This window comes from Mixophyes fleayi, chromosome 7 (assembly GCF_038048845.1).
Source record: "Mixophyes fleayi isolate aMixFle1 chromosome 7, aMixFle1.hap1, whole genome shotgun sequence".
Classification (NCBI taxonomy): domain Eukaryota; kingdom Metazoa; phylum Chordata; class Amphibia; order Anura; family Limnodynastidae; genus Mixophyes; species Mixophyes fleayi.
Window position 1 is genome coordinate 123,264,484 of NC_134408.1, and position 27,107 is coordinate 123,291,590.

Genomic DNA, 27,107 nt, shown 5'->3' on the forward strand with positions numbered 1-27,107 from the left:
GGTGTAGAGTAACAATAGTCCAGTAACATAATTCCTCATACTGGAAGGGAAGACTCAGTGTCCGCCCCATAGAGGAACAGCTCCAGACGAGTAATCAGCGAGGACGAAAGCTGAGAGGAGTGGAATGAAATGGATTTCACAATCATACATTTTATTCTCCTCTTAATAGGTACTGTGACTTTTATCATTTCCACATCCAAGGGCTTTTTAGTTAATTACAGTAAGAAGGATAATATATTTTAATTGATTTTTACTATTATTATCGTTATCATTATTATTGTTATAAACATACTATTCTGGTTATTGCATCATTGCAATACTTCTTGTATCAGTAACTTTTATAACCATTCCTCTCTCCCTCTTTCTGTCACTATGTTTACTTTCCATTAAATAGATGTTTCTATAGGGTTTCCATCGCATGTATTAATTTTCATCATGTAAATCACTGTATGTTTTAATCACTTCTGTATTAATATTATCCGTAAATTATGTGCAAAATTCTGCTATAGTGGGGACATGTCCATATGCAATGGTGGGATGTATGAATAGTTAAGCAATACTGAACAAAATACATTTGTTTATATATTTTTTGTGCCCTTGCAACAAACTTCTTGACAGGTCCGAGAAGTGGAGGAGGGAGATCCCTACTTCTTCACAATGTGGTATTTCTTCTATAATACTGCTCTCCCATTCTTTTAAATATGAGGCTGATAAGTTTTATGTTCCTTACTATCTATTTGCTCTTTCTATTTTTACAGCATATAAAGACATACTATTTTTTCTATAACCACGGCAAAATCTTATAGTCAAAATATTAGCTGAAACCCTGTACTAGTTATAAATGTTATGTACAAGTGGAATGATTTGAAAATAAGAGATCTCCAATGGTTTTGTTTGCAAAATGAGTCTCAATAACAGGCCAATAGTTCAATTTTTTACTAAGTTCACAAATCTTTTATTATTGGTTCAAACATAAAAACATTTCAATTTTGACTATTTTGTTTGTGTTTGTTGTTTTTCATGATGTACAACATTTATATACCAAATTAAAAAAAAACATAACATAGTAGATACCCTATAGAATTTAAAACGAGTATCCATGTTTCTGTACACAATGCTCCTAAAATTATTTTTAGAAGATTTAAATCTGAAGTGTATAAATGGTCTACCCAGCATATGGTCTGCTTAGCCTCATCCCTTTTATTGACTAACGCTTTTAAATTATTCTGCTAAAAAAAAATCTCATTTATTGCTTAAATGGGCTGTAAGTGAGGGTGCATCCGGGCAGTCTCTACTATATGTGGCTCATTTGTGTTTATACCACGTCCAGGTTTAAACACACATGAGCACGCAAAACAATCAAAAACGCAGGCATGTAAAATCATAAAAATATGAATTTGTACTCTAGGTTGTGATACTATAATTTTATATTTCTCTGCGATCAGTATTACTGTCTGTGTAACTATTATGGCAACTTTATTAGAAGCTTTGCGTATGCTTTTGGGCCATGATAAAATATATCTTTATTTAGTTGTATTTTTATTTTCCCTATAATGGGAGCCACATTTTTGAAAAATCATCCTGTTTTTCTAATCAATATGACAATTGGCTAGGTCTTTGATCATGTGTACAGTCTATCAGAGAGATAAGTGCAGTACCACTCACTCCCTAGGCTATATCTATGTAACTAATGAGCATGATTTGCACCCCAATGTAGGGGACACATAGGTCATGTCCGGTCATGGTCATCAACAGTCCCTGATCATGATATGAAGTCTGCCATACCAATGCACAATGTACACTGTTACTTTCTAGTGCACACTTCTGGATTGACTGTCAGGTCACTCCTAGAACGTGATGCCAGATACCTTCATCTGGAATTTATCTGCAAATTTGTGTTTATTGTGAAGGAATGACTGTATGACCTTACTGTAAAGGGTTGGATATGGCTGCCCGATGACGAGAAATCCGACACCGACAAGACCTACAAGAAAAAAACGATTTAATGAAAAAACGACAGCAATATTGACAGACTTACCTGAAAAACGACTCTGCAGATATCCGATGGCAGCAGAAGGCTGACAGGACCTCCCTCCGAATGGACAGCTCTCCAGCAGTAGTGTCTGACGTCAGTGCGACCTGAATGAATTTCAATTTAAAGCGGCAATGTTGGGACCACGCAGGTTAACTGTAACACAGTTAACCTGCGTGGTCCCGACATTGCCGCTTTAAATTTAAATTCATTCAGGTCGCACTGACGTCAGACACTACTGCGAGCTGTCCATTCGGAGGGAGGTCCTGTCAGCCATCTGCAGAGTCATTCTTCAGGTAAGTCTGTCAAAATTGCTGTCGTTTTTTCACTAAATTGTTTTTTTCTTGTAGGTCTTGTCGGTGTCGGATTTCTCGTCATCGTTGAAGCGATTACCACCGCAGCGATACCACTAGGTGAGCTAGTGGCTGCCTCGAGCGCAAAAGTTTTGGAGTTGTCTAAACAACCGAATGAGTAACGTGTCATGGTTAGGGACTCTCTGGCAGTGTGTTTGTGTTTGGGGGGGTATGGCTGAAGTTTTGCCTAGGGTGCCTAGTATTCTAGCACTGAACCTGATTAAGGCACATTTAACCAGGGGCGCACGGAGCATTTTTAAGGGGGGGTTTCCCCTCCACCGAAAACAAATAAAACAATGAGAAAGCTGCCGCGCATGTGCAGCAGCTCCGTTTATGCAGCACTGTACTATACAGCAGCCACAGCGCTGTCAAAGAAGCGTCCGCGGCAGTGCTGTATACAATAGAGCACCGCAGTGGACGCTTCCATGACAGCGCCGCGGCTGCTGTATTGTACAGTGCCGCTATGTAGGGCACTTTTTTAGCGGAGGGGAGGGGTTTCTGGAGACCCAGAAACCCCCCCTGCGTGCGCCACTGTTAACCTATTGTCTGGTTACTGTGATTCCTCTGGTCACAGTTTCAAAACAGTATAGTGTGTTATCACTTCTTTGCAGTACATTTTTAATTCAGTTTGCACATTTCACTATGTGTAAAACATGAGGTCAGCACAAACACTTAAAGTGTTTATTGTTTATTTATAATTTAGCTACATTTACCATGCTGCTTTTACATTCAGACTATGTTTAGGAACGTATTTTAGATCATCACAATGTAGAAATAACGTTTGACTGACAGCTGCAGGTGAAAGGATATCCAGTGAGTATTTTTAGCTACATAATTGCATTTTTGAATCTTGAGTTTCACATGAGAATCCTGAGTGCTGTATGTTTGGTAATTGATAAACATCTAACTATGGTAGGCTATATATAAATATTGTTTTGTTTGGTGGAGTTGTCTATTGCTGCCTTATTTCAAAGAAAATCAGTCCAAGAATGGTTAATGTTTTCCAATGTGTTAATTCACTCTAGTTTTCTGTAACTTAAAGGGTTAAAGGTTTGAAAGTGTAGCCCAATTGGCTCAAGGTAGCACTCTCAGGGGCGCACGGTCTGCCAGGAAGGAATATCTGAACATCCCTCTTCGGCAATGCTCTCCCCATAGTCTAGAACAGCTAACATCAAACTCGGTGTTAGCAATCAGCGACAAGCTCGAAAAATGTATGTTTTCAAAGTTTGGCAAATAGGTCCAGACCACAGTCCCCATTGAGAATAATGCTCCTGCTTTAGGCTAATGTTTAATAGTCCCCATACTAATATTTGTCTAACACATAGAGAAACAGCCGTTTCTGCAATGTTGTAGACTTGATAAGTAGGCACCCAAATCACCATACCCTACGACCAGCCAATGAATGATTGTAAGCTCTTGTTTGTTTGTCCCTGCTAGTTACCCCCTTATGTAGACTTTCAACTCCTTAAGATACTCAGTTTTGGCAACAAATTTAAATAATTCAAATGAAATTACCCTTTTTTTCTGTGCCTCTCTGCAGCTGGAAGTGTCCTCTCTTCTGAAGATGAAAGTCGGCTGATTAAAGACCTGTTTTCAAGCTACAACAAAGTTGTTCGACCAGTTCATAAGTTTAAGGATGCCGTTGTGGTAACAGTTGGTCTCCAGCTAATTCAACTGATTGATGTGGTACGCAAATTATGATAATTAATACAGTGCCTAGGTATTTGGAGCAAGTTAATGTTATGCAGCTCTCTAGAAGTTAACAAAATAAAGATCTGCAAATCCACAGTGCAAACAAGTTCTAGTTAGGAAAAGTTTATAGATTGATTCATTGATTGGTGTAGTTTTGGTATTATCTGTAAATTGCATTCAATTGTATTGTATTCTTATTTCAAGGATGAAGTCAATCAAATTGTGACAACAAATGTACGCCTCAAACAGGTTTGTAAACTTTTTTATGTTTGTTTAACTCAAAAATTGGAATAGCACTATACAAAGAATACAAAACATTGTCTTTATGTTTTGCTTCACAAACCCCAGCAAGATTAAATCCATAAATAAAACATGAAGGTAACATTTTTAAGCCATGCCTTTCCATGGCAACTTTAATGATAAGTAAAGCCATTGTTATAAGGTACATTCTACTTCTCATACTAAATAACAATTACCTATAGCATGAAAAAGTAGTAAAAAAAAATAAAAATAGCAAACCCTATTAGCTTGTTAATTCATTCTTACTTTGATATCATAGGACATTCCTCTCTGTACGACAATCTGCTAAACTGTACAATACATTTCTTTTAACTAAGATTGTAAGCAGTCACTTAAATAGTTTACTTGAAATAACGGGTGTTTGTCTTTAACTAAATCTACACAGATTGCGATCTATTTCATCTCAAAAAGACTTCTTATGGTGGAGATTCTTTATCTCGCATCACTCCAGGCAGTGTACAAGTGAGAGTCTGAGGGGTATATTTACTATGCAGCGTTTCTGTAGGATCACCGATTCCCAGCGGTTTGAAGCCGTTTTTTAAAATGGCACTTTTATTAAAGACAAAGCCCATTGAGTTTTGTCTTTACTCTGATCTCCGCTTATCTGCTACCTGTGTACCAGGCCTTGGCTTTATATCTGACCACCATTCTTTACCTACACTCCCCAATCAACCCATAATTCATTCTCTCCAGTAACTGAAGCCGAAGTTTCTGCACTCATCTCATCTCACCTTACAACCTGTCCCCTCAACCCTACTACCTCCCAACTTCTCTGCTCCCTCTCCTCCACTGCATGCCCACCTCTATCTCACCACTTCAACCTGTCTCTCTCCACTGGCACATTTCCATCCTCCTTTAAACATGCACTAATCTCACCAATTCTAAAGAAACCATCTGTCGATCCAGCCTCTTTCTCCAACTACCGTCCTATTTCTCTCCTCCCCTTTGCCTCCAAACTACTTAAGCGATTAGTGTACAAACGCCTGACTCACTTTCTCTCCTCTCATCCCATTCTCGACTCTCTGCAATCAGGCTTCCACCCCCAACATTCCACTGAAACTGCTCTCACAAAAGTGATCAATTATCTACTTACTGCAAAGTCTAAGGGTAATTTCTCCATATTCATTCTCCTGGACCTCTCTGCTGCTTTGACACTGTTGATCACCCTCTTTTCCTACACACCCTTCATCCCATTGGCCTTTGTGACACAGTTCTATCCTGGTTCACTTCATACCTATCAAACCGATTCTTCAGAGTTTCAACGTCTGGCACATACTCCACTTCACTCCCACTAACTGTTGGCTCTGTTCTTGGCCCTTAACATTTTCATTGTACACCTCTTCTCTTGGGGCACTAATTCGCTCAATCGGCCTCCAATGCCACCTCTACGCTAATGACACCCAAATATATATATCTTCCCCTGACCAGTCCCCTTCTGTACCATCTTGTGTAACCAACTGTCTTTCTGCTATCTCCGCATGGATGTCCCAACTCTATCTAAAGTATCTCTTTTCCAAACAGGTCCCCAACATTTCAGAATCTGGCCAATGAAGTAACTGAGCTTAAGACACTAGAAGAAGCAGGTAGTCAAAGCTGCAAGAACAGGTAGGACAGAGCAGCGCAGTCTACCAACTTATTATCCTGGAGGAATAGTCCTTATTTTGTGGACTGTCCCATTTTGTCCACATTGCAGGGGCAGTTGTGTGGTATGTCCCAATTCACGCTGTTCTGTTTGTGAAGGGGGACATGCTTGGTATTCTGGGGCTTATAGTTCCACAACTGCTGGAGTATGCTGTGAGGTGGGTGGAAGGGGACTTCTCTTAGGGAATATGATGATGTCTTAGTGGAAGCTTTGAACAACAGAGAATTAATTTCTGTTCTGTCTGTGAGTGACGTTGTGAATTGGATCAGGGCGACAAGAGACAGAATTCTATGTTTATGTTTATTTGGGGGGGAAATAATTGTGCTTAATGCTGGCTGGCTGGCTGGAGGTCTATATGTACATTTGTCATAATGGTGAATACAAGGAGAAAAAGGAGAGATAATGTTAGGGGCAAATATATGGTAAGTACTGTAAATAAGAGTGGTACTGTGGAAAAGGGACTGTCATGGAGAAGGCACTTTGGCATGGATGGATTGGAGGGGGGCTGGGCCCTAAAATCAGTATCTTGACTATGGCACCATAGTGTCTTAATCTGGATTTGGAGCATACAAAGTACCACTGATATTGGTGGAGCAGAATGTAATGATTGGTTATGTATCTGAATTGACATGTTCCAATACGATGAAAGCCGATTGAGCAGACCTATCATATACATGTGGTTGTACACAACTGTAGTTGCTTGTAGCACTTTCAAAGCTCACATATTCATCCAGTAACTGGCATACAGAATTGTTAACAACAACGTGAGGGATATTATTTAGCAGTAATGTTTTTATTGATGTAAACAATATTTTTAATCCCTCTTATTATCAAGCCGTTTAACAAACGTTTTCCCCACATTTTACAAAATTCTACAACTCTTAAAAATACAGAACTTGACACTCCAGCAATGACACTCCAGCATCATACGGATGATACCATCTTACCAACAAAGAAACTCATTGAAAATAACGTGTGTAAACATTTTACTTTATATGACATGAAAAATACATTACTTTAAAATTCAGCCACTTTCAAGAATATCCTACATTATTTCCAGGGCCTCTTATGTGTTCATGTAGTGTACTACACACCACCAACATTCCTGCCAACATTTCAAGTAGCTAAAAAGATCCCCTTAGACAAAACTTTTTCTTGTGTTTACAACATCTTGGCCTGACGGTCAGTTACATATTAGTATAACACTTAGTTTACTATACATACCACAAAGCACTAAAACATAATAATATACTGGGTTCACAGTTGCATTTTCAAATAATTTTAAGGCGCACATCATTATGGGCTACTGTATGGGTAGACCTATAATCATGCTTAAGAAACTTGATTGTAACAATATTTGTTTTACTGTTTAGTAAATATTTGTAAGAATAAACATTTAAAATCTGGAACTGTCCCTGTGACAATAATAGGGCATCTGTGTCATGCAATGTTGCCCATGCAACGTATTAATTTAATGAAGCTGATCACCAAATGAGTAGGCATAGTAAAATAGTTACCTGCATAGTGGGAGTTAACACCTTGAAGTTCAACAGCTTGCTTCCAGGAATCGCATCCAGAACAAAGCAAAAACATAATTATAATTACAGCTATTTAGTGCTGCTGACAATGTTGTAGCTCGGGGTGTGTAACCAGGGTCAGGATCTTTGGCTGCAGACAAGACATGTTGGAGAGGTGGCTCAATATCACATGGGGAAAAATGGGTTGAGAATGGGGCAGTTTTGCTAAAACTCCTATAGTACTTTTACAAATAATATATTCTACCATCGTTGTCACAGCATTGGGTGGTGCGAAATGGTAAAAGGGATGTGACCTAAGTTTTTGAAAGGGGGGTGTAATTACACAACTTTGTACCCAAGGCACAAAAATTTACACCTCTTGAAGTGAATTAGTTGAAGGATTTATAGAACCACCAAATGACCCATTGAATAGCTTTGGCACACAGAACCTATTAACACCTTTATAATGTTTTATTTTCTTCTTTTTTTTTAGCAATGGGTTGATGTTAACCTAAAATGGGATCCCCAAAAATATGGAGGGATAGAGAAGATTCGAATTCTTTCTGGTGATATTTGGCGCCCTGACCTAGTTCTGTACAACAAGTAAGAAATTGCATTACTTTTACATAAGGATATTAGAAGTATTGTTCCTATAGGATACTGTATCTGATGGAGTGTCCAGGAAGGAAAAGGAGCATCTCCTTTCTGTGGAGCTCTATATTGGGGGTCTATGAAATAAAATGGTGCTATATGCATTAATGCACTGTAATCCAGGGCAACCAATCAGACATTTGATTTAATTTTGTAAAGCAGACTTGCCTGCATTTTATATCTTCCCTCCAGGAGATCCCAGAGGCCAGGTCCAAGGTGCAAATGGAAGGGGGGAGGTATATCGTGCAGTGGGGATGGAGCCATGATCTTGCGTCATCACAAGATCGGGCAGGATATCGGAGGGTGGCCTCCACTTTCTGGAGTCTAGGAGGGCTCCTTGAAAGTCCTGGACAATCCAGGAAAGGAAGCAAGTATGTTATAGTGTACTAGAAGAATTACAGGTAGAGTCTGACTAGTTGCTATGGGTTATGGTGCATGTGTGCATATAGCACCACTTCAATAAATAATTCCCATGATGACTAAAGCCCTGTCTGGCCTGCGCTTGTCACTTACATTGACAATGAGTGTTTAGCAGCTCTGTGTGTCCTCTCCACCAATAAGGTAATGAATGATTATCTCCAATAAAGTAAGAGAATTACTGTGGCAATAGAGCAGCTCAGTAGCTGACCAGTAGAGAGGAGGGAAGGTTAGGGAGTAGATGCCACACTTTCCACGTAAGTTCCCAATGTGTATTCAGACCACCTCAGTGCCATCCTATAGTAGGGCTTCAAACACAATATGGAATTATACAAAAGAACCATGCCTCACAGGACAAGGTCAGCAGGAAAGTGTGCATTATCAAGTTTTTAACTCTTGGCTATAGTGGGCCTCTTAATTACTAACTTATATACTGAACTCCCATAGGCAAACTGAGGGGGGGTCCTAGTGCCTGGAAACCCCCCTCCGAGACTGGGGCACTGTATAATTGAGGTGGCTGGACAGCTCTCCTTGAAAAGGGAAAGCTGCATGCACCTAACAGTAGTCCACACAGCATTGCCCAGGTATATTATGGGGATAGGAGGAGTTGGAGAGCAGCCAAGCACTGTCTAAAATTATAGCCACGCCCCCATGCATGCTGGTCACGCCCACTGGCGGCATGGTGTGGAAACCCCCCTCTACAAATCCTGCGTTTGCCCCTGACTCCCTACTATTGCCCTCCTATTTTTATGGCAGTCATAAATGCACCACACATTACCTTATCAATGTGAAACACTGCTTTTTAACAGTTATCAGCAATGGTCCTACTATTTACAGTCTGCTGTAAAATATAAAATACAGCATAAAAAACTTTTAATTGGCTTTATAGTACTGCGTTAAGCAGACATGACAGGATAGTAGATGAAACGTACTACGTAGTATGTCTAATGTCAGAACTGCTCTACTGATCTAGCAAATCTCAATGAACACTGACATTTTTCTTAGAATAACTATCCACTTAGGTGTGTTTAGATGTTATTATTTTTTTAAGTATTATTGTGTGTTCTAATAATATATAGCATCTTGATAATTTTAGCTTTTTACAGTGCAGATGGCGACTTTGCAATTGTCCAAGAAACTAAAGCTCTTCTGGACTACACAGGAAAAATTGTGTGGACGCCCCCAGCTATTTTCAAAAGTTACTGTGAAATGATTGTCACACATTTTCCATTCGATCAGCAAAATTGCAGTATGAAGCTTGGTACATGGACCTATGATGGATCATTAGTCATTATAAATCCGGTACGGATTAAAGACAAAAAGTCATTTGCAACCCTGTCCTCCAAGGTTCTTTTTTTTTACACTATTCCTGACAACCTCCATAGGCTCTACTGCTTGTTTTTATTTTAATTATAATATTATTTGAACATTTTTAATTTTAATATTATACATATAATATAGAAGTGATATTATGGAAAATGCAAAAAGCATCTACTTTTAGGTGCTTTTAAAAAGCTAGTAAGTAAAATACAAAGATATAGTGATATTCACTCTGTCCCCCACCTCTTCCGTATCACACATGATAATGGAGCACACACACAGTCACACACATGCAGTAATATACACACACCAGACCTCCCAACTTGAAAGTCCCCTGCAGTGGGACGGAAGGCGCGACCAAAGCCCAATGGAGGCGTGTTCACATCACCATGGGGGCGTGGTCACATCCCCAGAGGGCTGCCTAGAGATATAAATATAGCTAGAGACGAAATGGAAAAGGTCCACTCTTAATTGCTGCTTAATAGGTTTCAATTAGACCCTACACAGATCTAGTACATAGACATATAACAAAATAATCAAGATAATTAAAAACCCTTAAAGTACTGTTAATATTTCTTATCAGATTTCATAAAAGAATGACGGTAATAAAGTATACTTATTTTTTCTCAATGATGTTCTCTGGATTTGTTAATTCTCACTTAGGATGTTCCCCCAAATCGGATTCACATAGAGAGACTCACAATAGTATAGTACTGTTTGTGTGGAATAAAATCTAAAATTCTAAACAACAAGTTCCTAAGTAATAATATGTTCACAAAGTTCGTTCATCCAAGGTTCACATAGTGAACCATGGATTTCTTTCAAGGTAACAGTGATCTCTCCTAGCGTGCTGCCCCCTAGTGTCAGGCTTCTCACTAGAATATTAATAGAATGGGCGCTTCATTGTCAAACTTTGCTTAAATCTTCCTCAAGGAGATCAAATGCATCATGTAATACTTTCCACCATATTACATATATGGAAATGAAAAGAAAGGAAAGGACATCTAGCGTGATATTGGTTTTATAAAACATAAAATCTTACACTCACATTATCCCAAGTTAAAAACAAACATAAAACAGTGTGTGCAAATACTCCTACCAGAACAGATGAGGGTACAAAAGCAGTATGTTGATTAACTCTACAAGGACCCCGGGATTGTCCAAAATAATGAAGATGTCCCCACACTTTACTGGTACGCATGAAGGAAATATATGCAGAATCCAAGGTCAGAGAAAAAGCATTCAGTAAACAAAGGGTTTCTGATTGTTATTGCTAGAAATATAGCGCTAAACAGCCCACTAGCTACCCCCTCTCCCAGCATTCCCAACCACGGGGCAAATATGTCCTGGGACAGAACAGTGGGACAGAGCCCTAAATTCACCACTGTCCCGCTGAAATCGGGATGATTGGGAGGTATGACACACACACAGAGATCTGCTTGGGATGAATGCTGAGCATGGCATGTGGAAGAAATAAATAGGAGAACTGCATGTTTTCTTCACTCTGCTGATAAATTCCTAAATAGGCCTTTTCCCAATACATTAGTTTCAGTTGTATTAACTTCTAGCTTACACTGTGTCTTTATTACAGACAGTGTAGCAGCCATTGTTCTGGAGAACAAAATGCACTGAGGCCTATGCAAATAGCTCACCCACTATTGCTTCTGAATTGGAGGCAAACTTATTTGTGACACTTGGTAACCGAGTGAGGAGCAGTAGGGACAAGTGCCAGTATGACATACAGTATTATAAATTATGCTCAAGGAAAGTTAAAGGGGGTTGTCCACCTCCAGGTAACTTTAATCTGTTTTTCCTTTTTGTGTTTTTTATCCATGTAGTTGTCTATTTTTATTGTTCCTGGATATTAAACAGCCCTCCCGCGCTCTCTGCATAGGATACATTTGTGTCACAGGGCAAGTAAAATAAACCACACTTCCTGAGCATATAAAGACATGGCTGAAAAGCACAGAAGCACTAGTGGAAGAAAAAGCTATGCATTTAGTAGAAAAAAACAGATTATGAGAGTGCACACTGTTGACGCCAATAATAGGTTGAAAAATAGTTTACTATTGTTTTAATGTTCCAATGCCCTTTCCAGATAATTGTTATTGACTTAATTCTTAACATTTGAATTATTATTTTAACTGTAATCAGAATATCTCTTCTAGGAGAGTGACCGTCCTGACATGAGCAGCTTCATGGAGAGCGGAGAGTGGTTAATGAAGGATTATCAATGTTGGAAGCACTTTGTTAATTATGACTGCTGCCCAGATAAACCATACTTGGACATCACCTTTCATTTCCTTCTGCAGCGTCTTCCTCTTTACTTCATTGTTAACGTCATCATCCCCTGCCTCCTCTTCTCCTTTCTGACTGGCTTAGTATTCTATCTGCCCACAGGTTCAGGTATGTACTTTATAAACTAACAGAACTAAGTGATGAATCGTTGCACCTATTCATATAAATTGAGAGGGTCATCTGGAGTTTAAAAGCCTTTTTCTCACTAATGGATTCAGCAGTGTACTCTGATTTTAAACTGAAGCCAACGTGGACTGTCCTGTGGAAATTGGGACTGTTTGTAGGTATGCTTATGAATTCCATGTTACATTGGTGTCCTGTTTTTTTGTTTGAAAATTATTGGAGCCCTTCTTGACTTTTGTACTTAATGTCAATATTTTTCCATGCAACAAGGGATCTTTTTTACTCTCAAATAAGTATAAGGAGTAACTTTAGCCATAGCTACCTATGTAACTGTTATAAAACCCAACTTCAGTGAGGCCTAGATTAAAAACTCTGCATGCCACAGTCAGGCAGTGTATTGATCAAATCGGACAGCGTTCGATCTGGCAGCTACAGCAAATTTGCTCAGTCCGAAAAATAAAGTAACACTTTTATCTGTGATTAAGAAAGAGAGGTCAATAAAAATCTTACATTTTCTTTAGATAGCCTGATTCATTAATCCTGTGCTCTGTCCTGCTCAGTCCAGTGGTGCTGTCCTGCTCAGTCCAGTGGTGCTGTCCTGTGCTCTGTCCTGCTCAGTCCAGTGGTGGTGTCCTGTGCTCTGTCCTGCTCAGTCCAGTAGTGGTGTCCTGTGCTCTGTCCTGCTCAGTCCAGTGGTGCTGTCCTGTGCTCTGTCCTGCTCAGTCCAGTGGTGGTGTCCTGTGCTCTGTCCTGCTCAGTCCAGTGGTGCTGTCCTGCTCAGTCCAGTGGTGCTGTCCTGCTCAGTCCAGTGGTGCTGTCCTGCTCATTCCAATAGTGCTGTCCTGTGCTCTGTCCTGCTCAGTCCAGTGGTGGTGTCCTGTGCTCTGTCCTCCTCAGTCCAGTGGTGCTGTCCTGTGCTCTGTCCTGCTCAGTCCAGTGGTACTCTCCTGTGCCGCATATAATTTTTAAAGGCTTTGCCGAGTGTGTGTGGTTTAGGGGTACGCTCTCTTGTGCTGCATATAATGGAAAACAAAAATGTGGAGGATAAAGTAGGGAAAGATCAAGAACCACTTCCTCCTAATGCTGAAGCTGCTGTCACTAGTCATGACATAGACGATGAAATGCCATCAACGTCGTCTGCCAAGGCCGATGCCCAATGTCATAGTAGAGGGCATGTAAAATCCAAAAAGCCAAAGTTCACTAAAATGATCCAAAAAAAGAAATTAAAATCATCTGAGGGGAAACGTAAACTTGCCAATATGCCATTTACGACACGGAGTGGCAAGAAACGGCTTAGGCCCTGGCCCGTGTTCATGACTAGTGGTTCAGCTTTACCCAACGATCTAAGCCCTCCTCCTCCCCCCCACCTCTAGAAAATTTAAGAGAGTTAAGCTGTCATCAAAAACACAGCAAACAACTCTGCCTTCTAAAGACATGGCATCACAAATCCCCAAGGAGAGTCCAAGGGTGTTGGTGGTTGCGATGCCTGACCTTCCCAGCACTGTACAGGAAGAGGTGGCTCCTTCCACCATTTGCAGCACGCCCTCTGCATATGCTGGAAGGATCACCCACAGTGCAGTTCCAGATTTTGATAATGAAGGTGTCATGTGCAAGCTAATGTTTAGGCATAAATCTGCAAATATATGTTTGTGTATTACTTCCTAGAAATAGTGTGACCTGGTGCTCTTAGAAGCTGTTAGATCAATGGGTTTTGTGGATGTTAAACCACCCAGGGGGGCTGGTAGATAAGGATAGCACCTTATACCATTTATGGCAGGATGGCAAATGTGAATGCCTTTGAGGAGATCTCTTGCAAGACAATGAAATCTCACACATGTTTGGGAGGCCCCAGACAGGCCGACTGCAGAGACTGGGTTGTATGTTAATGACAGACTCAAGCTGAATAAGGGCACAGGAAAAGATCATATCATTTTCTCCAATATCATACATACCAGAGGCATGTGTGGTATGCAGATGAAGGGAAACTTAGGACCTGTTGTGTGAAGGTAAAATCATGTTCGTAAACCATACTGTTGAAAAGTTAGGACGGTGTAAAGAAAACTTGACTTAGAGGTATTCAAACAGCAAAGTCATAAGACCCTAATTTGCATTCTCCCCTCCTGTTGGTTCTGACCTCACAGGGAAGGGGGCTGGGGGGCCCTGTAGCTTGACTTTAAAACTGTATTGAAAATGTAACCCTGGGTTCTTCTTCTGAGGGAGTTTAATTGAAGAGGTTCCATTTTTTCCTGCTCCTCCCGGCACCACAAACTTGATTCTAAGTGAGGTATCAATTCTGTGTTTTATCCTTTTTATTTTATAAGAAACAATTGCACTCTATTTGTATGTCATTTTATTATCTTTTTATCTTAAGCATTGTGGATGTATTTTCCATATTAAATTACACTTAATAAGTTCTAGTCTCTGTGTTCTTATGAATTCACGCGACAGTTTGGTCCAGACGCTACCTAATTGAAACTGTGCAAACCTTGTGGTAAGTGAACTCTGATTAAAGTAAATTGTGTTGGATTAATGCTAGGGAGAACCGAAGGCTTCCTAAATAAGAGTGTCAGCTCTTATCCGAAAAAACCTTGGTGGTGGTAATTAGTATCGCAAAGCTAGGGTGTGGCATAGATAGGGAAGGATTTAATCATTTTAGACAGACCAGGTGGTTGTCTTTGTGGTTGACCCTGTGTCACATATGCGTCACGCAGACTCAGGTGAGTGCTGTTCGTGACAAATTGGTGGCAAGCTTGTGGGATATATTTTTAATTTTTTTTTAAGAACTTAAGTGAATTAGGGTTGTGTGATCCCTGAGAGAGGAAATACAGACTAATTCACCAGAGACTGAACTCAATGCTTAAAACATTATAAGACATACAGCAATTGTTTCTTTCCCTCCCCTTCTCTTTTTTTTTCTTATCTTTTTTTATTTGGCATTAAACTGAGGAAATGGCTGCTGCATATAAACGTTTGACAAAGGAGGCGCTGATTTCAGATTGTGAGGATGCAGGAATTCCCACCAGTGGCAAAAGTAAGGAGCAATTGATTGAAGCTCTTGTACAGAGGGATGAACATCAACTCACAGTTGTGTCCGAGGAAGAGCATAGCCAGGACTCAGGAGCGGACCTGACTGTGGATATTCCTCAAAACCAGGGACGGTTAATTTCGGATGATTCTAATGGTTCATGTGTGGACACTGCTATGGATGTTTATATGCAAACTGCCCTAAAATATTTGGGCCCAGCGGACATTACAACTAAAATGCAACTCATACAGCAGTTCCAGGAGAAGGAAGCTGCTGACCGTCAGGAGAGAGAGAGACACGCTGCTATGGAGGCAGCAGAGAGGCACGCTGCTATGGAGGCAGCAGAGAGGCACGCTGCTATGGAGGCAGCAGAGAGGCGCGCTGCTATGGAGGCAGCGGAGCGCCAAGCAGAGCGACAGGCAGAAAGAGAATCTGCCGAGCGAGAGGCAGAGAGGAGATATGAGCTGGAGCTTGCGAAGCTCAAACGCCAGCCAGAGACCAGAGATGCTGGTATTAGCAGACCCCGTCCTGAGAATTTCCCTGTATTGGAAAAAGATGGGGATTTGGATACTTTTTTGCGAGGTTTTGAAAAGACATGCAGACAGTATGGACTGGCCAAAGATCAGTGGGCACAATATTTAACCCCTGGTTTGCGAGGTAAAGCATTAGAAGCCTTTGCAGATCTTCCACCTGAGATGGACGGAAATTATGAGGCAATCAAAAGTGCCCTGTTGCAACGCTTTAACATCACCCCAGAGGCGCATAGGCAGAAATTCAGAGATTTAAAACGCAGTGCCTCTGACACATATTCAGGACTTGTGGCCCAGCTGTGTGCTTCATTCAAACAGTGGGTTGGAGGGCTACAGATCACCACCTTTGATGCTCTGCAAGATTTGATGATCCAGGAGCAGTTTCTGACTTTGTGCCCAGCTGATGTGAAGGAATGGGTAGTGGATCGTGATCCTACATCATCTGCGGAAGCAGCTAGACTGGCTGACAAGTACACTGTCACCCGGGCACCTGCAGCTAAAAGAGGAACTTTTGTGCCAGGGCAGTCGGCCTGGAAAGGGGGCCGGCCAGGAGGATCAACGCCACCCCCCTCAACGCCATCACCCACTGTTTCTTCATCTCTTGGGAGGGTTGGGGCAAAGCCTGCTGTGGGAGACACCCGCAGGTGTTTTGTGTGCAACCAGGTGGGGCACATTAGTACCGCTTGTCCAGAGAAGAAGACCAGTTCACCCTCCGCTGGTGGGGGACCTTCCCTGCAATCTTCACCAGCTGTCCTGTGTGTTGCGGGACCAGAAGGGGGCCGGAAGGACAACATACAAACAGTCACTGTGGGTGACAAGGTAACTGTGGGGTTAAGAGACACTGGTGCGGATGTTACATTAGTTCATTCAGAACTGGTAGGGTTAGAGGACTTCATTCCAGGAAAATGTATTTCTGTGAAAGGGGTGGGTGGAATTCACCTAACGGTACCTGTAGCCAAAGTTTACCTTGATTGGGGTGCTGGAAGAGGTATAAGGGATGTCGGGGTCTCAGATAATATGCCTATAGATGTGTTACTGGGGACAGATTTAGGAAGAATGTTGTCTCAGTATGTCTGTAATGACGATGTCAATGCCACCCCTGTTACTGTGTCAGAATCAACTGAAAGTACCAAAGTTTGTTCCCAGGTAGCAGGAGGTGACAAGGAAAAGGTCTGTTTAATTGCACCTGAAAGGTGTAAACCAGGATGTGACAGGGACAGGGAATGTCTTAATATACCTTATGTAGGTAATGATGCTAATGTCACTGTGTTAGAATCAGCTAAGAATACCAACGTTTGTTCCCAGGCAGCAGGGTGTGACAGGGAACGGAAATGCCATATTATACCTGAAGTGTGTAATGATTTTAATGCCGCCCATGTTACAGTACCAGAACCTGCTGAGAGTAACCATGTTTTTTCCCAGGCACCAGGAGGTGACAAGGAAAGAGAATGTATTATTGTACCTAATGCGAATAATGAGGATAATGCCAATAACAGTATTGTGTTAGAATCCAAACCTGTCTTCACACTGACATCTTGTCATGGGATAGGGACAGCGGACATTGTTATTGCAGAAATTGGCATTAATACTGGTGTAAACATTATGCTTACTAGAAATGGGTCAGATGCCCATGTGATTACTTCTGTTGTGCTAGAGAAAGACAATGTTTCTACCCAGGTAATATGCCCAGAAGATGCTGTACAAGGTAACTGGGAGGGCGGGCAGAGTGAAGATGTATATTCTGTGCCTAAACCAGCTGCACACAGAGCTGGTGAGCATGGGGGGGAGACACCTAGTCCTGACCAACGGGAAATAGCGAGTGACAGCAATCCTTACCTTGCTGCTGGGACCTGTAGTTCGAATGTTCACCACTCAGATCTACATCTGAGTTCTGACCATTCATCTGAGTTTTCTATAGAGACAGGGGGGTCAGTGGCTAGCCCACTCTCACTTAGCCAGCCGTCTAACAGCTTAGAGGAGGTAGATGAGGGGCCCAAACTCCCTGTTACTCTACACCCCCAGATAGATGAGTCCAAGAGGGAGGGGAGCATCCTGTTCCGTAGCCCCCAAGATAAGAATTGCATAGTGTGTCCCCACCTAGAAGTGCAGTGTCAGGAATCCCAGGCCATTGTTCCCTCAGGCTTTAACTTAGAGGACATGAGAATTAGAGACAAAGTGCACACTGCAACAGGGTTGGTACATGAGAACATGACGCAGGCCCAGACAAACCAGAAGCAGTGGTATGATCCCCCTGCCAGGATGATAGAGAGAAATTTTCATGATAATCTGTTGAAGGCTCCTAATGACAGTGATGCGTGTGCCCTGACAGTCTGTAGATTGCCAGATGAGGGGAAGAAGGACTTGCCATTGGATCTAGTAGCTGCAGCGCAAGGGATAGGACCCTTTAAGAATACAGAGGTTAGCCCACAGATATTGCCAGACCAGAATTCCCAGCAGTCTGAGATATGTAACCCCTTTTTAACCCTTCTCCCCAGAGAACCTATTGAGACCCGGCTAACAGCTATTCCATTTGAACCAGGTGGGATCTGTGGGAGATGGCTTGGGCTATGACCTGTCAGTCAATTCCCATGCCATCTCTTAAAAAGGGAAGGTGTCATGTGCAAGCTAATGTTTAGGCATAAATCTGCAAATATATGTTTGTGTATTACTTCCTAGAAATAGTGTGACCTGGTGCTCTTAGAAGCTGTTAGATCAATGGGTTTTGTGGATGTTAAACCACCCAGGGGGGCTGGTAGATAAGGATAGCACCTTATACCATTTATGGCAGGATGGCAAATGTGAATGCCTTTGAGGAGATCTCTTGCAAGACAATGAAATCTCACACATGTTTGGGAGGCCCCAGACAGGCCGACTGCAGAGACTGGGTTGTATGTTAATGACAGACTCAAGCTGAATAAGGGCACAGGAAAAGATCATATCATTTTCTCCAATATCATACATACCAGAGGCATGTGTGGTATGCAGATGAAGGGAAACTTAGGACCTGTTGTGTGAAGGTAAAATCATGTTCGTAAACCATACTGTTGAAAAGTTAGGACGGTGTAAAGAAAACTTGACTTAGAGGTATTCAAACAGCAAAGTCATAAGACCCTAATTTGCATTCTCCCCTCCTGTTGGTTCTGACCTCACAGGGAAGGGGGCTGGGGGGCCCTGTAGCTTGACTTTAAAACTGTATTGAAAATGTAACCCTGGGTTCTTCTTCTGAGGGAGTTTAATTGAAGAGGTTCCATTTTTTCCTGCTCCTCCCGGCACCACAAACTTGATTCTAAGTGAGGTATCAATTCTGTGTTTTATCCTTTTTATTTTATAAGAAACAATTGCACTCTATTTGTATGTCATTTTATTATCTTTTTATCTTAAGCATTGTGGATGTATTTTCCATATTAAATTACACTTAATAAGTTCTAGTCTCTGTGTTCTTATGAATTCACGCGACAGTTTGGTCCAGACGCTACCTAATTGAAACTGTGCAAACCTTGTGGTAAGTGAACTCTGATTAAAGTAAATTGTGTTGGATTAATGCTAGGGAGAACCGAAGGCTTCCTAAATAAGAGTGTCAGCTCTTATCCGAAAAAACCTTGGTGGTGGTAATTAGTATCGCAAAGCTAGGGTGTGGCATAGATAGGGAAGGATTTAATCATTTTAGACAGACCAGGTGGTTGTCTTTGTGGTTGACCCTGTGTCACATATGCGTCACGCAGACTCAGGTGAGTGCTGTTCGTGACAGAAGGTGTCAATGTTGTACACCAGGAGGAGGATATTGATGTAGCTGGCGCTGAGGAGGAAGTTGACTAGGAGGATGCTGATGTGGTTTTCTTAACTGAGGCACCAGGGGGGGAAACAGTTGTTGTCCATGGGATGAAAAAGCTCATCATCATGCCTGGCCAGAAGACCAAGAAATCCACCTCTTCGGTCTGGAATTATTTCTATCCAAATCCGGACAACAAATGTATTGCCATATGTAGCTTATGTAAAGTTGCAATAAGCAGGGGTAAGGATCTTGGCCACCTAGGGACATCCTCCCTTATACGTCACCTAAAGACCCTTCATAATTCTGTGTTTAGTTCAGGAACTGTGGTTAGGACCGTCAGCAGTCTAGGGACACCTAAATCCCTTGGTGCCGTATCCACACCAGCAACAACCTCCTCGTAAATTTCCTTCTCGATCTGGATCGGAGATAGTCCTGCAGGCCATGTCACCGGCATGACTGAGTCCTCTTCAATCCGGGATTCTTCCGGAGGATCCTGGAGCGGTACGCCTACTACTGCCGCTGCTGCTGTTGATGCTGGGAGTCGGTCATCTTCCCAGAGGGGAAGTTGTAAGACCGCTACGTCTTTTACTAAGCAATTGACCGTACAACAGTCGTTTGCCATGAGCACGAAGTACGACAGCAGTCATTCTATGGCAAAGCGGATAACTGCGGCCTTGATGGCTATGTTGGTGTTAGACGTGCGTCCGGTGTCCGCCATCAGTGGAGTGGGATTTAGACGGTTGATGGAGGTATTGTGTCCCCGGTACCAAATCCCGTCTAGATTCCACTTCACTAGGCAGGCGATACCCGGGATGTACAGAGAAGTACGAAAAAGTGTCCTCAGTGCTCTGAAAAATTCGGTTGTACCCACTGTCCACTTAATCACGGACAAGTGGTTCAGGGCAAACAAAGGACTATATGACTGTGACAGCCCACTGGTAGATGCATCGCCTTCCGCAGCAAAAGCAGCAGCAGCAGCATCAGTAGCAGCATCTCCGAAACGCCTGCTCGTTCCAAGGCAGGGAACGTTGTGTATCACCGGTTTCAGTAAGAGGCACAACGCCGACAACCTCTTAGAGAAACTGAGGGAAATCATCTCGCAGTGGCTTACCCCATCTAGACTCTCCTGGGGATTTGTGGTGTCAGACAATGCCAGTAACATTGTGCGGGCATTACATATGGGCAATTTTCAGCACGTGCCATGTTTTGCCCACACAATAAATTTGGTGGTGCAGCATTATCTTAAAAGTGACAGGGGTGTGCAGGATATGCTTGCAGTGGCCCGCAAAATTGCGGGACAATTTCGCCACTCTGCCACTGCCTACCAAAGACTGGAGCACCATCAAAAACGCCTGAACCTGCCCTGCCATCACCTCAAACAAGAGGTTGTGACGCGCTGGAACTCCACCCTCTAAATGCTGCAGAGGATGGAGGAGCAGCAAAAGACCATTCAAGCCTACACAGCGACCTACGACATAGGCAAAGGAGTGGGGATGCGCCTGAGTCAAGCGCAGTGGAGACTGATTTCCGTGTTGTGCAAGGTTCTCCAGCCGTTTGAACTTGCCACATGAGAAGTCAGTTCCGACACTGCCAGCTTGAGTCAGGTGATTCCCCTGATCAGGCTGTTGCAGAAGCAGCTGGAGAAAGTGAGGGAGGAGCTGGTAAAGCATTGCAATTCCACAAAGCATGTAGCTCTTGTGGATGAAGCCCTTCGTACGCTTTGCCAGGATCCGAGGGTGGTCAGTCTTTTAAAGTCAGAGGAATACAATCTGGCCACTGTGCTCGATCCTCGGTTTAAAGCATATGTTGTGTCTCTGTTTCCGGCGGACACAAGTCTACAGCGGTGCAAAGACCTGCTGATCAGGAGATTGTCATCTGAAGAGGACCGTGACATGGCAACAGCACCTCCTTCATTTTCTCCCACACCTGTGGCTGCGAGGAAACAGCTGAGATTTCCTAAACGACCCGCTGGCAGGGATGCAGAGCAGGCAGGAGCGAATTTGAACATCTGGTCCGGACTGAAGGACCTGCCAACGATTGCTGACATGTCTACTGCCGCTGCATTGGATGCTGTCACCATTGAAAAAATGGTGGAGGATTACTTTGGTGAAAGCATCCAAGTAGACATGTCCTTACTTGTACTGGCAGGAAAAAAAAAGGCAGTTTGGAAGCCCCTGTACAAACTGGCTCTATTTTACCTGATTTGTCCCCCTCCAGTGTGTACTCCGAAAGAGTTTTTAGTGCAGCGGGGAAACTGGTCAGTGAGCGGTGAATGAGGTTGCTTCCGCAAAATGTGAAGAAGATGATGTTCATCAAAATGAATTATCAATTCTTCAATGAAGACCAGCAATGGTCTCCGGAGACTACAGAGGGACCTGTGATTGTGGAGTCAAGCCGGGACGAATTGATAATGTGTGAGGATGAGGAAGTACACACTGAAGGGGGCGAGGAATCAGAGGATGAGGACGACATCTTGCCTCAGTAGAGCCTGTTTACTTTGTACAGGGAGAGATGAATTGCTTTTTTTGTGTGGGGGCCCTAACAAACCAATCATTTCAGCCACAGTAGTTTGGTAGGCCCTGTCGCTGAAATGATTGGTTTGTTAAAGTGTGCATGTCCTATTTCAACAACATACATACCAAGGACAATTCCATCTTGCACCTCTCTTTTTTCTTTGACAGCTCGCTTTGTGGAGGTCCAAACGAACCAATCATTTCAGCCACAGTTTTGTAGGCCGTCGCTGAAATAATTGGTTTGTTAAAGCGCGCATGTCCTATTTCCCCAACATAAGGGTGGGTGGGAGGGCCCAAGGACAATTCCATCTTGCACCTCTTTTTTTGGCATTATGTGCTCTTTGGGGCCTAGTTTTTCAAACTGCCATCCTGTCTGTCACTGCAGTGCCACTCCTAGATGGGCCACATGTTTGTGCCGCCCACTTTTGTCGCTTAGCTTAGTCATCCAGCTACCTCGGTGCAACCTTTTGGCCTAAAAACAATATTGTGAGGTGTGAGGTGTTCAGAATAGAGTGGAAATGAATGTTATTGAGGTTAATAATAGCGTAGGAGTGAAATAAAACAAAAAAATCTGGATTTTAGCAGTTTTTATGCTTTTTAAAAAAAAAAATCTGAACCCAAAACCCAAAACCCAAAACCTTGAGGGGGGTGTTTTGGCAAAACCCATTAGAACCCAAAACCTGAAGGTAATCAGAACCCAAAACGCGAAAAGTGGCCGGTGCACATCCCTAGTTTGCAATCAAGAGCAACTGTAAAAATGCATTTGATGTGCAGTATACATTAATATCATCATGATAAATGAGAATACACTTCACAGAGATTTTTTTTTTCTTACATGTTTTTCATTAATGATTATTTTATTAACAGGTGACACTAACTGAATATTTCTTTAAAAACTGACATTACGTTTGTTTTGCGTGACTTAATGAATTGGTATAGAATTACTAAACCTATATGTTAGGTGCTACTAGCACTTTTGGAGACATTTTGGTTCATCATGTCAGCAAAAATTTCTGTTTAGTAAGTTGCCAGTAAAAAATTGTTCAAAGTATTGACAAACCTGGAATGCATACTGCATATAATAGTAAAGTGCTAAAATGAATGGAACTGTTCTAATCTAGAGTAGATCATAGTGAGTGGGTAATCATGGTGATGGAGGAGATCTGGAGAGTGTCTTGAACTTGTGGGACCAGCAATGTCTAGAACGCCTCTGATTTCTATGTTCTATAATTCATTTCTTAAATAATTTTCCTTCTCTTTTAAAGGTGAGAAAATAACTCTGAGTGTATCTGTACTGCTGTCCCTGACTGTGTTTCTCCTGGTTATCGTTGAATTGATTCCTTCGACATCGAGTGCAGTGCCGCTGATTGGAAAATACATGTTATTTACAATGATGTTTGTCATCGCTTCCATCGTTATTACAGTCATTGTAATCAACACTCATTTCCGTTCGCCAAGCACTCACATCATGCCTCAGTGGGTGAGAAAGGTGAGTTTCACTAGATTTTGCTTTAAAGCAAAACTAATGAAGTATCGATCTTGTAATTGACCTATAACCAATTATTTTTCTCATTGAAGTAATCCCATCCCACAACAGAAATTTAAGTAGGCATTGCTATGTGTCTAACGGCACTTAGAAGGGAACGCCCTCTATGCTCATAACTCCTCCTATTGACCAGTGCAATTATTTGCACTTGCTCAGGTGGCTCTATCTTGTTCTTCTACACCTAATTACAGTGTGTCACGTCTTTCACTAGAAATGCCACTGACTGGTATTGGCGCTACTAAACTGGGAGGCGCGGAGTCTAACGCACCACCGGTGTTCACTAGGGACCCCCGCAAGGAAGTATGAGCTTTGCTGCGTGAGGTGCGCAGATAGAACCAATACTCTGGCACCCTAATGGTGCCAGAGTGAGGGTTAAATAGAGAGCAGAAGGAAATGAGCAGGAGGATTTCCGGCGATCAGACTCAGCTGATCGCCGGGTAAGCATCCCATTGCCTAGCAACAAAGGCGGCGAATTGAGCATGCGCGCGCCGCAATCACGTGAGCGCGTCCCATTGCCTAGCAACGGGACGTGAGCTGCGGGCAGAAAGCGTCCATCTCCAGCACCCATGGGAGGTGCGGAGACAGCGCCTGACACAGTGTGAATGTTGGTAGGTAAATATGCACTTTCATGCATTAACTTGACAACATTTTCCTAACTTCTTCAGTACAACAAAGGTATTTTATTTGTGCTTGAGATAAGGGGCAGGAATTACATTTTAGAAATGTGGCGTTTAAATAAAAATCATTTTAATTTAATTTTTTGGGCATTTTAAATATTCTATATATCACATGTCGCAGTCTTCTTATGTCTTGGATTAAAACTCAAATATCAATACAAAACACAGCTAAAGCATTATATAAAAACTGCTTCTCAGGTAACTATGATCAAAATGTGTTGTTACCCATAACCACCAATGAGATGTTTCCTTTATTTTTTTTAAGCTGTGCTAGAAAAATGACAGAATCTGATTGGTGGCTTTGGGTAACACTTATTTTCCTACACTGTTACTTGTAGAACGGCTAACATAAAAATTAACTTACACTCCCCAGTACATTGATTAAATGCTGCCATATCTTTCATAAATCAGGTTTTTATTGAGACCATCCCAAACATGATGTTCTTCTCCACAATGAAATGTCCTTCACAAGAAAAAAAAGGAAAGAAGATTTTTACACAAGACATGGACATATCAGATATCTCAGGGAAGCTGGGTCCTGCTGCTGTAACCTATCAGTCCCCAATCTTAAAAAACCCTGATGTCAGGAGTGCTATAGAAGGAGTGAAATATATAGCAGAGTCCATGAATTCCGACCAGGAATCAAATAAGGTAAAATATGATTTACAATGATAATACCATCTCCACTTGTATGCAGAAGACACGTGGCGCTCATTATCTGCCAGTGTTCCGTGACTGCAGATTGTTTAGTGTTTTATTGTGTTTAGCACCTAATCCGAAACAGCACCCAGAGGGAGACCAGCTATGTCTTCTAAAGTGATGTGGCTACATTATAAAACCCTTTATCATCTAGGAATCAATGAATCACTGTTGAATAAAACAATTGTGTTATTGTATCATATAACTATTGAGTGGTTTCCTAGGTCAATATTACACATACTAAATTCGCCAAGGATACTATCTTTTTAGATCAACAATATAATGTGTCTCCATGTTTAGTCTGATTTCTTCTTGCCTCTCCCTTGTGAGAACACAACAGTAATATATTATAGGTAGATGTAAGTAGTTGGACCAAAATTAGCACTTCCCTAATTGCTCTTAGCTCTAAGAGCTACATAGTAATTATTGCAGAGTCCAGTATGATAAGCTAAAATACAAAGTATTACTTACCAATGATGCACCATAGTCTGATGGGTCTCCTATTCCTAACAATCTATAGTTCTACCATAGATTAACTAGATAATACTTTTAACTGTACAGTATGTGCAGAATTTACTTTTACACTTCTCACTTCCTTGCCATGGAAGTCATTATATGAAGAATAACTAATGTTTGATTCTTTTTGCAGGCTTCAGAAGAATGGAAATTTTCTGCCATGGTCCTAGATCACATCCTGCTGGCAGTGTTTATGATAGTTTGTATAATTGGAACAACAGCTGTGTTTGCTGGACGCCTCATTGAGCTACATTTGCAAGGATGAGTTGTAATGCGTATTTGCACTTCGGAGCAGTGATGCTCTTTATCTGGATGAAGATGGACTATTTTCTAAACTAATTGTCAGACAAGTGACCATTTCCATAGTTTAAGCAGTTAACATTTACAAAACATTTGATAATATAACACTGTGATCACTTTATTTGGAGACCAATTGAAGTTCATAAAATATTTTACTTTTGAAGGGCAAAAAAATAATTATATTAAAAGAAAAAAAAAATAAATACTAACCGAGAAAACAAGGTGTATTCTATTGCACAGTGCAGTCAATTACACTGATAAATAGTTCATTCTCTGGTCTAATTTCAGATGGTAGTATGTTGAGCAATATAAACAATTTACTTTTTTTATTTAACATTTTGATTAAACATCAGTAGATATTATGTTTGTAGACAAAATAATTTAATTATGGTTCATTGGGGCATATGCTATGAAATACCCACTTATTCACAGATAGCCCTTTTTGAGTCATTTTAACATAATACATATACAATACTAATACACATTGGACAACTATTCATTCACAGCATCCTAAAGGGGTTAACTCCTTGTTTACTATATTGTTAACTATCCTGATTCCTGATCCTTCCTCACTATTTCACTTACAATTACAGGTAGGTACAGAATGGCTCTAAATGGTTTTCCTCCTGATCATCGGCTGTATGTAGGAAGACAAGGTTTCTTCTAACAATATATAATATATAGATATCAAAATATTCTGAATTTGCCTAGGCAATTCAATTACCTTCCTTGCAAGTTAGGTTCTGAATTACTATATATGAGGATACCACCCTTAGCTGGGATGGCAATTACCCTCTGTGGCATTTAAGAATAAGGCTTTATCACGACAGCACAATATCACAAGACATTCACAAGATACAGGGTAAATGGTAGCATGTATCCTCCAGCAGCCTCTTGCAGTCAGCACTCCAAAGTAATAATCTCAGTCTCTTTCATATATATATATATATATATATATATATATATATATATATATATATATATATACAATTGTTCCAAAAACTAGAACAGACAAGCATCAATCATTAAAATACATTAAAAGTTTAAGGAAAGGAAATACACTACAATATGATGCCACATATATATATATATATATGTGTGGCATCATATTGTAATGTATTTCCTGTTCTAGTTTTTGGAACAATTGTATATATATATATATATATATATATATATATATATAT

At 41.3% G+C, this 27,107-nt stretch overlaps 1 protein-coding gene across 1 annotated transcript; it reads left to right on the forward strand.

The window, feature by feature from the left end:
- Positions 1-26,077, forward strand: LOC142098103 (acetylcholine receptor subunit alpha-1-A-like). Its single transcript, XM_075180586.1, has 9 exons — positions 1-169; positions 3,926-4,071; positions 4,282-4,326; positions 8,030-8,139; positions 9,711-9,906; positions 12,093-12,330; positions 23,451-23,674; positions 24,820-25,059; positions 25,757-26,077. Exons 1-9 carry the CDS (start codon positions 130-132, stop codon positions 25,886-25,888), a joined length of 1,371 nt encoding a protein of 456 aa, XP_075036687.1. The 5' UTR covers positions 1-129; the 3' UTR covers positions 25,889-26,077.
- Positions 26,078-27,107: the final 1,030 nt, after the last annotated feature.